The 14,856-nt window shown below is 35.6% G+C and overlaps 1 protein-coding gene across 9 annotated transcripts in view; it reads left to right on the forward strand.

The window, feature by feature from the left end:
• Positions 1-14,856, forward strand: part of NF1 (neurofibromin 1) — a 226,277-nt gene that overhangs the window by 127,561 nt on the left and 83,860 nt on the right. For all 9 annotated transcript variants that reach the window (XM_036033383.1, XM_036033384.1, XM_036033379.1 and 6 more), the window contains 5 exons: positions 2,464-2,622; positions 3,142-3,239; positions 4,472-4,618; positions 6,779-6,925; positions 9,039-9,149. In XM_036033383.1, coding sequence (XP_035889276.1) covers positions 2,464-2,622; positions 3,142-3,239; positions 4,472-4,618; positions 6,779-6,925; positions 9,039-9,149 — 662 coding nt within the window. The remainder of the gene's footprint in view (positions 1-2,463; positions 2,623-3,141; positions 3,240-4,471; positions 4,619-6,778; positions 6,926-9,038; positions 9,150-14,856) is intronic.

Genomic DNA, 14,856 nt, shown 5'->3' on the forward strand with positions numbered 1-14,856 from the left:
AGGTTTTAGTTCTAAAATGCAGTGAAACTGCCATCAGTGAGACACGCCGCAGTCAGGTGATACACGAAACTGTGTTTCTGATGTGGGGGTTCTTTGAATTTTGATGTGAAGTGTTTGTGAAGATGTGGAAGATAGTAAAGGTGTAATACTTTGCCTAAGTTTTACAATATTCTCCCTTTGGGAAATAGTTCACTCAAATTTTCATTAAATTCTGAGACTGAGTAGTATTAAGTGTAAATCAGGTATAAATGTGAGTCACAACTTTTTTGTTAGAGAAAACCAGTGAATAGCTATGTTCAAGATGCATTTTAAAAGAACTCTACATGTGCATATAAGTTATTGATTTTTATAAGATACTTTCACAGGTTAGTATTTTATAAATTAACTGGTTCTTTGGAAATGAAACTATACCTTTTAGCTTTTTGAAAACCATTTCAGGATTTTAATGGATTAAACAATATATGCTAATTTTAAAAAGACCTATTTAAACTTAAATATAGAGTAGTTTTTAATCCTCTTCCTTCTTGCTCACTCATTCCCTAAAGGCTTTAAAATATAATAGATTTGTTGATATGTTTCTTCTGTTTCAAGAACCACCCAGTATCAATAGTGGTCTATGAACATTCTGAAACTGTATGAAGAATTTTGTCTGTGTGTATATGTATGTTCATTTTTCTCTTCCTACTCCTCCGAAGGTTAAACACTGAACTGCAGTGTCAAAGCACTTGAATATTCTTCTCAATTCTATTTCTAAAACTGTATTTCAACTAAAAATAACTCTAAAATAGTTTTTAGGTTTTAAAGCTGTTCTACTAAGGCTGCTGCATTTAGCTGCTTTTAAAAGTTTCCCCTTATTTACGTGTAAGGTTGTCCTTCGTGCAGCGGCATTCAAGTCCTGTAACACAAAGAAAGCCTTCTGAGCTTCATAGCATAAATGGAGGTGAGAATTTATGAGTTAAAATTCACCTCTGATATCACCTCTTACAAAGATTTTCTTTGGCTTAAAAAATCATTTTGTAAAAGTCTTATTTTTATTAATTCCCTATCCAATATGATAGAAAATTATTTTGAGATTTTAGGCAGTACATAAGAACACATTTAAAATGTATACCACGTGAAGCACTAAAGGGAATAAAATGAAATCATCTTTATTCTCTCCAGAATTAAACTGGATTTAGTGAGCCATGTGAATTCACGAAAAGATGTGTTACTTCTTGGAGGTGTTGTGAAGAAAACCAGAGTTATGTGAGATTCTGCACCTAAATCCCATTCACTCATTTTCTCCCAGCATCCTTCGAAATGCTGCAGACTTGTCCCCGGAATCCCCGAGTCCTGAGTGAGGTGCTGGCTTCTTGCCACTATAGCTACCACTGCTTTAAGCAGCAGTCAGTCACAATAAGCAAGAAAAGTTGTAGAGATTAAAATGATATGCAAGTGTTTTTTAACAGTAAATGTGTGTTATCTGTAAAAAAATGTAAATTTCAAAATAATTTCCATGTTAACTTAAAGCCGGAGGCACCAGGAGGAGATGGGAGCTGTGCCAGTTCATTGACACTCCCCAGGCACACCCGTTACTGTACCCTCCAAGTAGGGCGTTTTATCAAGAGAAAATTAATTCATTTTAAATATCAGGCTCCCGTTGTTTTTCAGTGCGGGCAGCTATTTTTTGAATCCTTAACTTATATATATATATATATATATATATATATATATATATTTTTTTTTTTTTTTAACAGAATCTTAAATTGAGGTTCACATAGGGGTTCTCTTTTTGGTTGGTGGGATCCTTTTTCTTTTTAGATCCCAAGAATTCCCGTTCTTCCATGGTTTAAATAATAGGTAGGTCCTTATATTATAAAAAAGCATTCTGATGAAGAAAAGAAACTGGCAATATAATGTTACTTGTAAGTAAGTTTTTTCTCTTGATAGGAATCTAAGAAAACTAAGTTTTGTTTTGTTGGAAAGCATTTTGCTCAAGAAATTTAATTGTACCTGGTACACACCAAAAAATGTAAGTATTTACTATTAGGTATTAGATATTTAGGGGTGTGCTGTTGGAAACTTACCTATGTCTTAATGAGTTGATCATATTCTTATGTGTTAATCTTAGTAAAATATGATTACCTTTCGTGTGAAAAATTGATCTGCTTTTATTACTCAGCAAATCTGCAGTACAAACAATAATAACAAAATTAAGATCTTTTTTTAGGTCTTGTCTACAAAACTTATTCATGAGATTTTTCCTTTTTCTTAGATATCTGTATTGTATTTTAAAGTGATGGAAAGCAAGAATTGAGGATGAACTTTACTGATATTTTGGGAGTAGGAAAAAATAGAAAAGTATTGTTCCTGAGAATTGGTCTAGTCAGAGCTTTTGTGCAAAGTTTGACCTTCAAGCTCTTTCTTCCCATTTGCTTGTTTTAACTCAAAGCACATATTCAATTCTCGACTCCTTGTTTTTAGGTGGTTAGCCAGCGTTTTCCTCAGAACAGCATCGGTGCAGTAGGAAGTGCCATGTTCCTCAGATTTATCAATCCTGCCATTGTCTCACCGTATGAAGCAGGGATTTTAGATAAAAAGCCACCACCTAGAATTGAAAGGGGCTTGAAGTTAATGTCAAAGGTGAAGAATTATTTTGATGATCTGTTTTAAATTTTCTTTCAACTAAAATTTTAGAGTTTCATATTCACTGTACTTCCTCTTTTTACTTTTGAAATGCCTTATAGTTTTCACTTAAATGCTTTTGTTTTATTTGTGTCTATGTTACAAAGGAATTCATTAGACTGATACCTGGGGTATCTTATCATGAAAAAATATTTTAGAAAATGTCTTTTTAAGATAGTTTTCTGTATAATCACACTGGAAATTCTGAAATGGGGACCAAAATGTGTACTATATGATTTTTTAAAAATACATTAAAATTTCTTAATATGCACTTTTATATATATGTAAGTATTTGTGTGTATCTATAATAATTATATTTGGGAAAGAATAGAACAACTTCTAGTATTTATAGAATAAGGAATAATTGAATCAATAGTGATATTGATGAAAATTCATGTTTTTTAACAAACATACAGATGTGTCGACTTCATACAATAAAAATAATGTGATTTTTTATTACCTTGTTTTATTGTTCAGATACTTCAGAGTATTGCCAATCATGTTCTCTTCACAAAAGAAGAGCATATGCGGCCTTTTAATGATTTTGTAAAAAGCAACTTTGATGCAGCACGAAGGTAAGCAGCCTGCCACGTAGTTGGTTGCTCTGTTTGAATCAGATGTTTTCACTTTCACTTAGTGTCCATGAAGCTCCTGTGCAGGTTTTTTTCTTGTTCCTCTCTAGGTCAAGAACATAGTAAATCTTATTTTGCTATAAAAGACGGCAATGAAGTAGATACATATTCTTTATAATTTGGTAGTGTTTTCCATATTTCAAAACCTAGAAGGATTTTTGACATATTACTAAAATAAAGGATTTAAGGTTGCCACAATATAGAGCAGAGAAAGTAGGAAAAGATTCCTTTTAGTAAAAACTAAAACAAAAAATGGTACAGATAATGCATATCAGTGTAAAATCACAATTTTTTTGATGTTAGAATATTTTTCATGCTTCAGTTTAGAAGTGTGTCTGAACTAAAATGTCACTCTTTAAACCAAGTAATGCACATGCATACAATTTTGTTCATGAGTAACTGGACAACTGTTGGGAACTCTTATGATTTGAGAAAACTTAAGGTCTTTAAGGTTTTCATAACTAAATAGTTGCTTTCTGTTTATCTCTCTGAGTTAGTTTATCTGTAAACTAGGGATTATGTTTGCCTGAGTTGACTTTAGAGGAACAAATGAGATAATTTATGAGAAAATGCTTTTTAAATGTAAATTAATGTCCAGAGTTCTGCCTTTCCTGCAGTCTGAATCTAATTGATCTGACTCATAGTCTAAGCTAAATTGTACAACTCTTTCAGTTTTTCATCATAATTCATGTCAATTTCCTTCTAATTGGAGTTTAAAAGGTATATTGTTCCACTGCAGCCCATATTGGAGGAAAAGTGAATGTCGACATAGGATTCATAGTCCAACCGTTGACTGTTCATAGCAAGTTCAGAGAGGCAAGGGTCTGATCCTGGCTCTCACCTACAGGTGATATAATTTGGGGGAGGTCTTTTGAGTTGCCTGGGCCTCCATTTCCTTATTTGTAAGTTATTGGCTTCTCTCATAGCCTCATCCATCTAAATTTGGTATTTGTCTGTCTGCAGAGCCTATTCTGAAGGTGCACCTAGGTATCAGAAATGAGAACCAAGTTTCTCCTTGTCCCTTCTTTTCTTACTTAATGATGGTCACATTTGTGAATACATCCTCCACATTTGTAATCTCGGTTATTTCACAAAGTTACTTTTTATAAATTTAATTCCAACATAGCTATGGGTGTATCTGGTTTTTAAATTCTAATGATTTTATATTTTTCAAGGTTTTTCCTTGATATAGCATCTGATTGTCCCACAAGTGATGCAGTAAATCATAGTCTTTCCTTCATCAGTGATGGCAATGTGCTTGCTTTACATCGTCTGCTCTGGAACAATCAGGAGAAAATTGGCCAGTATCTTTCCAGCAATAGGTAAGATTTCCCAGTCATAGGCATATTGAAAATCAGTTTAAATATATATTAATAAAATTATTGGTTATGAATAATGCTTTTTACTTTACATCTTTTTAGAATAAGGATTATGGTTTGGAAAAAGAAATGCAGGCTCTTTCTGAAAATATGTAAGCAAAAAGTTAAGTTATTAAATGATCAAAAAGCCTGCCTAGGTGCTACAGACTTTTTTTTTTAAGATTTTATTTATTTACTTTTAGAGGGGAAGGGAGGGAGAAAGACAGGGAAAGAAGCATCAATATGTAGTTGCCTGTCATATACCTCCTACTGGGGACCTGGCACACAACCCAGGCATATGCCCTGACTGGGAATCAAACTGGAGACCCTTTGGTTCGCAGGCCAGCACTCAGTCCACTGAGTCACACCAGTCAGGGCCAGACGTTTTTCTTTTTTAGTGTTAAGCTAGGAAATCACAAATTAGCCCTTTGGGTTTTTGACTTGCAAACTATAATACATTATGTACAACAAGACAGAAGTTCAAATTTATTGGCAGATCAAATGAGTATTGGCATTTGAATCTGAAGAGTAGCTCATTCTTAGGAATTTAATAATTAAAACATCAATGTTTTAATTTTATAATAATCTCATTTGTGATACTCTAAGTATATGCTTTATATAGAAAATACTCAGTAACTGAAAATTATTTATTTGGGAATTGTTTTCATAGTTGTTTTAGTTAGTCTTTGTAACCTGAATTACTTGCCGTCCTTTCTAGTTATGTATGTTTATAAAGGGCCCAGATTCCTGTGTGTGAAAAGTTCTCTCACAAAGGTAAAATGAGTCAAGGTTATTTTTTAAATGCCAATAAGAGTGGTTTGCCCATTCATGGAAAAGGTAGAAGACCATGAAACAAAGACCGAGAACCAACTAGGAGAGAGAGCACTTCAGTCCTTCGTGAGTTGTTAGTGGATTGAAGCAGACATGGGCGTGACTGGTGTGTGCCCCAGAACAGAAAAGTGAAAACGCTGTGTCTGGGTGACACTGAAGGAAACTGTGGCACTTTCACATGCAAACACTCGTTCTCTTATATAATGCCATATATATTCATGTAGTTTGATGCTAGAGAAAATTTAAAAAAATAATTTTTATAAAAAACATGTACATTTTAAACACACAAAAAAGGTATAGAACATAACAGAGAGCCATGTCTACTAGACATCTAGACATCTACTATTACGTCTAGATTTAACATTTATTTTACTGTATTACTTCAGATTTGTATAGCATTTTATGTCTTGGGGAAAAAGATAATATTTCTCTCTAAAGAATTGACAAAATAAGGAAATTATAGTATTATAATATAGTTTTGTGTTTTCAAATTTTATAAAAATGATGTACTAAATATAGTCTCCCCATGCAACATTCTGTTTGAGATATCTTATTTAACTTATGTTAATATTTCATTGATGACTATATTATAGTTTAATTTGCATTTCCTAATTGATGGATACTTAGGTTTATTTTCTGTTTTTTGGTGTTTTAAATAGTGATGTAATGACTGATACCATACTTGGCCCCTCGTGTATTACCTAGATGTGTAGTTGCTGCTTTCTGGGGCACATGCAGCCTGGGCTTCACTAGCCGCCGCCACGTGCTTTTTGAAGTGCGCATGCCTGTTCACTCTCCGACCTGCAGCCTGTGGGCATGCCTCCTTACACAGTCTCACCAGAGTTGGGCGTTAGCAGACTGTATTTTTTGCCAAAGTGATGTTTGTAAAATAGTATCTTGTTATTCTTACATAATTTTAAATATTTGATAGTTGTTGAAAATCCATATTTAATCTGGTTATGCAGAAATAAGATATCAGGGACAGTATGTCTAATTCCTAAATAGTAGTTTCTCAAAATGGATTATTTTTATCCTGAGAAGAAGTGTTATTTTTACTTACTGATTGCCCATTTAATGGTACTGGAATTAGAATACTAGGAAAGAGAATTGTTAGGTAAATGTTGTGGTTTGGGGAGTGGTCGTATTTCGAAGGTGTCTTGGTGTATACTTACAACCCCGAAGTCTCTCACAAGTCAGTGGAAACCCCAGCTCACAGTCAAATGAACAGCTACAAATGGCAGTCTAAAGAAATGTGTGCTCGCTGCTCTTTCCTAAGTAGTTTCCTTTGTCTAGGGATCACAAAGCTGTGGGGAGACGGCCTTTTGATAAGATGGCAACACTTCTTGCGTACCTGGGGCCTCCGGAGCACAAACCTGTGGCAGATACACACTGGTCCAGTCTTAACCTTACTAGTTCAAAGTTTGAGGAATTCATGACTAGGTAAAGTACCACCTTATTTTTTTTCTTTCTGGTTGAGGTACAAGGTTTACTACTAGACAGGTTGTTAGATATGCTTCAGTTTGTGATAGAGAATTATCAGGAAGGATGTACCTAATAACCACATTGCCATATGTGGGGATTTAAATTTTCTTTACCCTTTATATTGTTGAAATATGATTTTTTATCATTTATTTTCCTATATATAAAAATAATAGTACCTTATTGAGTAGTACTTTGTCATCTTGCTTTGAGGTGTTTTTGCACTAATTCTTATAAAGGGAGTATAGATAACATTATTTTCATATTACAGTTAAAGAAAATAATATTCTAGCAACTGTTTATGGGGCTAGGGGAGGTACTTGAAATATTGAGAGGACACTTTGTAAAGTATATGATTTTCCAGCCACTATGCTATACACCTGAAACTAACACAGAATGATAGTGAATGTAAACTAATTGAAATTTTTTTTTAAAAAAAGAAAAAATATAGGTCAAAGTGTATAACTAACTTGCCCAATTAGATTCTACATCTAATTCATAGGTCCTTTGGTTTTAAGTGCTGGGCTCTTTGTACCATATTGTAACATTTTTCAGAACCCTCCTAAAAGTTAACGAGATTTAGACTGAGGCTCAGAAAATTAGTATACTTCAATATTGCCGTGAAATTTCTGTGGACATTTGTTTGAATATCATTTAGGAGGATTTAGTTTGTAAGCTAAATAAACAATGCTTGTTGGATGTTTACTTGTATGACGTTATAATGAAGGTAGTGCTGAATCCTTCAGTCTTTAAAGTCCCTTTCACAGTACTTTACACTAAGTCCCCAGTATGTGCTTCCTAGTGACTGTGGGTTCAGTGTTTTGTTCATAGTATTTCCAGAAGCAGAAAGAAAAAAGCAGAACCTGGGATTCAGAAGTTAATTCACATAAAGATTTGCATATAATGTGCCTTGTATTGTAAGTGCCTATTATTATTAATTACGTTACATATACAGTAGCTCCCCCTTATCCACAGGTTAGTTTTCCACAGTTTCAGTTACCTGTTGTAAAACAGTCTGACAATACTAAATGAAACATTCCAGAAGTGAACAATTTGTGAGTTCTAAATTACGTGCTGTTATGAGGAGAGTGATGACATCTTGTGCCATCCTGCACTGTCGGCCTGGGCCGTGAGTCATCCCTTTGTCCGGTGTGCGCGCGGTAGACGCTGCTGCCTGTTACTCACATGGCGGCCGTCTCCACTCTCGGATTGACTGTTGTGGTATCACAGTGCTCATGTTCAAGTAGTCCTTGTTTTACCTCATGATGAGCACAGAGCCATTCACATGAATTTCGTTATAGTTTGTAATTGTTCTGTCTCATTATTATTGCTGTTAATCTTACTATGCCTACTCTATAAATTCAACTTTATTATAGGTGTGTGTGCATAAGAAAAAAACATAGCTTATATAGGGTTTTTTACTATTTGTGCTTTCAAGTGTCCACTGAGGGTCTTGGAATATATTCCAGGGGAGTAACAGGGAACTACTATAGACCATATTTCAGTACACATGACTCTAATTCTTTGATATTATTAAAACATATGAATATGTCAATCCAACCTTTTGGTTACGGGACAACGCCCCAACCAACTGAGCCACATCCCCCAGGTGGGAACTTAATGTATGATAAAAGTGATACTCAGAATCAGGGAGATTAGAATGGACTATTAAGAAGCAGGGGTACAACTGAGTAATCATCTGAAAAAGGTGCTGATACCATTCATGAGAATGAAAAGGTTGAGAAACTGAACTCTTAAAAACCAATAAGTTACTCAAAAACTTCCATCTAAGAAAAAAAACCATGATTAAAAACAATTCTATAGTTAATATCCCTGTCCACTAGTTTTCTTAGGATAGTCCTAAGAACCACTCTGTGTGGTCCAAAGAGTGACTCCTTAAACGTTTTGTTACCTGTTGCCAAATTGCCCTTCAAAGGAGGGGAGAAGGACACACCATCTACCTCTCTGGGTATTTTGTTACTTTGCACATTTTATTATTGGTCCAGTTGTAGATTTTTGTGCACTTAATGGACAATATAAAGCCTGTGACTGCTTTGTTCTTCTCTTCTTGCAGGCATCAAGTACATGAAAAAGAAGAATTCAAGGCTTTGAAAACATTAAGTATTTTCTACCAAGCTGGGACTTCCAAAGCTGGGAATCCTATATTTTATTATGTTGCACGGAGGTAAGGGATACTATGTTGTAGTTTCTCTTAACAAAATTTTAAAAATGCTAGCAAATACACAGAGAGAGTGTGAGCATGTCAGCAAGTTTGGGTTTTCCCATTTGACTTGATAAGAATTGAAAACGAATCTACCTGGGAGAATATAGCTGGGTAAATAGCTATCTTGGCCCGAAATAATGTGCAGTATATTAGAAATTGCTTTTCATGTTACCTATTTGATATTGGCTTCTCTTTCCTGCATCAACTTTTTAATACTACCTACAGTGGATTAATTAGCAAGACTAAAAAACATTACAAAGGATCCTTTGTTTTTAGGTATATTCTGATTAGATAATATCCACAACATGATCATCAGGAACTTTTCTTTTTAGCAGAAATGAAATTTTAAGCATCTGTTTCTGAGCACTTTTGGTGATGTGCTGTATAAGGTGGCATCAGTGTGATTTAACAAATAGTTCAGAGAAGCTGTGGGAGATTTCTGTAAAGATGGTGTAGGAGGTGACAGCCTGGAAAATTGACTGTATTTATTCATGCTGTCTTCAGTTAAGTCTAGTTCCTAGAAAGCTTTTATGGTAAGGCAGTGAGCTCTTCCTTAACAATAGGTATGATGCCTGTGCTGTGTGCCCTTTCATTGTTGTTTCTTTCTGCTTCATTTTGCCTGCCTTTTGAGAACTCATCCGTGACATGATTTGGTCAGTTTTATTTCTTTACTTCCTGCTTAGTGTGACATAAATTCATGGCTCACTGAACCTTAGAGATAATGTCATATAATAGAGACTACTGGAATGGCTTTGAGATATCAAGGACTTTGGAATATCAAGGACAGTTTAGTCTTAGTGTTACTCTTCACTAGCTGTAGGAATTACTTAGTCTTTCTGAGTTTCTGAACTTAACTTTATATGAAGTTAAGTTCATATTTATATGAACTGAGGAATTATGCCAGTAGACTTAATAGCCATGGGTGGCAAAAACTTGATGTGTATAGAAAATAAATGGGAGTTGAGAAATAATGGGGAAGGAGTGAAGAAAGGAAGGTGGAAGATGGGAAACTCACTTAATCAGATAACTCAGATAGTGTTGAGACTAAGAAGTCCCAAGAACTGGGGCATTAGGGTATCATACCCTCAGCTTTCCTCTTTAACAATTCTGAGTAATATCTCCTCACCTTCCCATGAAAGTCTTCTCTCCAGCCTTTTCTCAGTTGCTGTTTTAAATTGCCTAAGGTAATTTTTGAGATGAACCATATTTATATTCCAACCTTAACCTTTAATACAGCCAGTATATTTTGACTTTCCCTAATTTAGCTAAGTAATGAAAAGTGAAACATTGGTAGATGTGTATCCTCCTCTCCCTTTAAATTCTTAATTAGTTTATGAGTAAAGATTTCTCAGAAACCTCAAAGAAGGTTGTTTTCTTCACAGTCAGAAGGAATGTATAAGATGAGGTTCCTTCGCAGTGATGATCTAGAAAGGCCAGATGAAGGCAGGATGGGCCGGGTGCACGCACCCTCTGGGACTGATCAATGGGCTGTCCAGGAAACCCATGTATGAGAGTGCCGAGGATTCCCTGCTCTACTGCTTGTTAGCTGTGCAAGCTTAGACAAGTTAATTTTTCTGAGTCTGTTTCTTCATATTTTAAAAAAGGGATGGGATGTGCTTATAAAAAACTATGCCGTCTGCCTCTCCCAAGTGTTTTGTGACCTATAAAATTCTGTACAGAATGTTTGAGGTTTTCTTCATTTTTTATTTTTTGGGTTTTTTTTGATAGGACCACTGCCAATTTTAGATTTTCAGTCCTTTCAGTTTCTTACTTAGACTTACTAGAACTCTTCCTGGCATGCAGCCTCACCTGGTGTGAAGCCTTAGCTCCAGGAGGGAAGAGCACCCAATAGCTTAATATTAATTTTAGGTACCTCGCAACTGTATTTTGGAACCATTTTCCCCTGCTGCCATTGCTGAGACTCTTTATCAGCTCTTACGTGGACTATGCAGCATTATCCTCCTATCCCCCAGTCTCCAGGTCGCCACTCCAGCCCATCTTAATATGGCTTCTGGAGGAGGTTTCCATTGCAAAACTAACCTTGTCTCTCTCAGTGTGTTAAATAGCAACGCTGACTCCCCATGTAAAGCCCAGGTGCTTTAATGAGGCATGCAAGGGGCCCCTTAATTTTGGCCTTATTTAGTTTCTAATGTTTTCTTGATATTGCTCCCATGTACTTACACTCCTGCCCCGTAGTAGTTCAAGTGTCGTAAATACAAGGACAGTTGTTGCCGTAGTATTTATAGTGGCGGAAGAAAAAAAGAATGCAATATCACTAGTGTTTGAATTTTTGAATAAATGATGATAGGTGAGTGTTATGGAGTAATGTGTAGTGTGTTAAAGGGTTTTTTTGGTTTTTGTTTTTTTGCTTGTTACAAGGGACAGAACAAAATTCAAAGTTGTAAAGCTAAAGGGAATGTCAGTTGATGCATGTCCCTAAGAAGATCAAGGGCTGGCCTGGCTCTGTGTGTGACTACATGCAGCGCTGAGGACAGTGTCATCTGGAGGGTGTCTGTCTTCTCTGTCTCTTGGCTCCACTGTCTTTATGTTAATTTTATTACTCAGCAGCTCTTCCTAAGCCATAGCCAGCAGTGGCTTGTGTTCTCCCAGCTTAAGGACCCCAGTGTAGAAACACCTGTCTCCCAGTAGTTACAGCAGAAGTGCTGGTTTTATTGGCCTGGCTTAAGTCACATGTTAATTCTTAAGGCAGTTGCTATGGCAAGGGGGGTGGAATTTCATGGCTGAGTTATGTGCTCATTATTGTAGCTCAGTGGTAAAGCCAGCCCTACTCAACTGAAAAGGGAATTACAGGGGCAGGGTCACCCGGGGGAAAATTGCATCCCTGATACCAGAATGAGGAATGATGGATTCTGAGCTGGTAAAAGTGACAGAAGTCCCCTAATGCCACGCTGCTTTTAAAAGACACAGAAGGATGATTCTGACACATAACAAGGTGTGCATGCATGTGTGTGTGTGCATGTGTGTGTGTGTGTGTCGACTGAGAATCGTGTGAGAGTATACACACTGAACTGCTTACCTTGCTTATCTCAGGGGAGTCTGATTGGAGGAGGTAGAGGGCCCATTGTAATATTTCTGTTGTATATCTCTGTACTATTAGACTTGTTGCCAAGAACACATACTATTTTTGTAAGACTAATAAAAAATATAAAACCTAAAAGTTACAATGAAGAGTTTTCTTTAATATTGTAATTCCTGGCAGTTGCTCTTCGGGTGGTAGTAGTAGTAATAACAGCTAACATTTACTAAGCATTTTGTCTGCATCAGACAAACTGTGCCTATTTTATAACTTTTCATTTAACCCTCACAATAACCTTCTGAGGTATAATTAGTAACCGTTATTGACATGTGTATAAGCTGAAACTGAGAGAAGTTGTTAGTTGTTCCTTACCTAGTTATCAGAATGACCTAGAGAACTCAAACAAACCAATCCCTGGCCCTACTTTGGGCTGCCAAACCAAAGTCTCAGAGGTAGAACCTAATCCTGTATACTTAACAGGGACCCCCAAGTGATTCATTTGTGGTCAGTGTATTGCTGAAGTTTGTTTGGGAATTCCACGGGTTCGTGTATTTAACTCCTGGTAGCACAAGCTAAAGAACCAGAGTTGAGTTTCAGACCATAACAACTGCACTGCTAATAGCATGGTTATTATCCCTGTTGAAATTCTACACTAGATTTTTGTTTAGATTAAGCTTTGTATCAACAGAACAACATGAAAATCTCAACAGTAGTTATAAGGTTTATTTCTATAAGGAAGAAATCTGAATTTTAGGCCTCTGATTTACAAACGACCTTTTGAAATATAAAACAAAGGGCTGCTCAAAGCAAGAGAATCTTTTCATTGGAGTAGCTGTAGTATGTATCACAAAGGTTAGCAGATAGGCAATTTTTTTACTGTAACAATGTATTACTATTACACATTCATGAAATAGGGTGACACAGGTGTATTGTTTCATAGAGTACTGTTGTTTCTACTTATTAGATTAGCACTTTTTTGTCTATTTAATAAAAAATAAAATAATATAAGAACAACACCCATCACTCCTCATCCCCCACCCATTCTCTCTGTCACATAGAAACATATTTTGGTTAAACACCAGCATAACTTCTTCTCTTACACCTTCAGTGTAAAAATCTGATTTTCAATTTGATTTTGCAAACATTGCTATTTTGTGCTTTTTTAGCATTTATAAGAAGGAAATCATATTTAGGTAATAATTAGTTTACACAATTAAAATATGCAAACAACCAAATTAAACTAGGATAATGATGATTTCCTAGAAGTAGTTAAATTTGATTTTCCTAGCATGTTTGTTGTCATTTAGCAGATGATAAAGAACGGAGATAGGAATGCAGGCAGTGCAAGTTCGCCTCAGCTTCATTGCACACAAAACAGCAAAAATATTACATAGAAAAGAACGTGAATGTTGTCCCTTGGATTCAGTGTGGTGCCATCATTTTTCATAGTTGTCATATTCGTGGTGGTGGCTGTCTTTGAGGTCACTGCTGTTTTCACAGTTTTCTTGGGATTCGAGTGTGAGGTTGTCTTAGAATTTGGGCTCATCGCGGAAATCAGGGTTGTTTGGTGATTTGGCGTTGTCTTGGAATCCATAGTTGCCTTGGAATCCGTAGTTGCCTTGGAATCCATAGTTGCCTTGGAATCCGTAGTTGCTTTGGAATCCATAGTTGCCGTAGAATTCAAATCCATCATGGTATTAGTGACTGTCATAGAACTTGCGGTAGTCGTGTCCCCCACAGTGTAACCAACAAATAGGAGGAAAAGGCTGATGAGTGATAGCTTGAACATCATTTTCCTGTTTAAAAATATTTGTAGAAATTTAATCTGACTTGGATCACAGACAAATTTAAGGACTATCTTTGTTAAAAGGGGAGAAAAATAAAGGAACCTTCTCAGGACTGGGGAAATGCCAGCCTTTCAGTTTATAGTTGTTAAGATAGAAGGAGATTTAGAAGTGATCAAAATCCACCCCTTCTTCTTACAAATGGGCTTGGGCAAAAGAGCATAACTTGCTTGAGGATGCATATCTAAAAATGACTAGAACTAGAACTTGAGTCTGAGTCTTTGTCCAGTGTTTTTTAGATGTGGATTGTGAAGACATAGAATAGACTTATACCAAAAGTTTAATAGTAAACCATTTTTAAATTAAGGCTAATTTCCTTTTATCTTACATTCAAATATAATGGCTTGCAACATTTGAGATAATGCAACTAGCCCATGTTGAGCGTAATTAACTATTCTTTTTTTTTTTAACTTAAAGCTCAAATTTTAATTTTAGAAATCTAATATACTAAAAGTTACATTTGGTTTTAATCTGTAATGAGAAAATTTCAATTTAGCATTACCTTTTAATGGTTTTTTCTTTGAAGATTGAGAATTGAGGCTTTCTCCAGTGTCCTATGTGGAATCTGATTTCACTGTGGGCCATTCAAATATAATTAAAGAGTAAGTCACGTGTTCCTAACTTGACCTGCCATTGCTCTTTGGAAATACCCTATTGAGTGTTTCCAAACAACTAGTGTAAACAGATGGACTTTGGCAGGGATCAAGGAATTCAAGTAAAGTCTTTCTAAAATCTAATTACTTCTTTAAAGAATCCAGTGAATGCCACTTTGTTATTTCTCTTACCC

This window comes from Phyllostomus discolor, chromosome 8 (assembly GCF_004126475.2).
Source record: "Phyllostomus discolor isolate MPI-MPIP mPhyDis1 chromosome 8, mPhyDis1.pri.v3, whole genome shotgun sequence".
NCBI lineage: Eukaryota > Metazoa > Chordata > Mammalia > Chiroptera > Phyllostomidae > Phyllostomus > Phyllostomus discolor.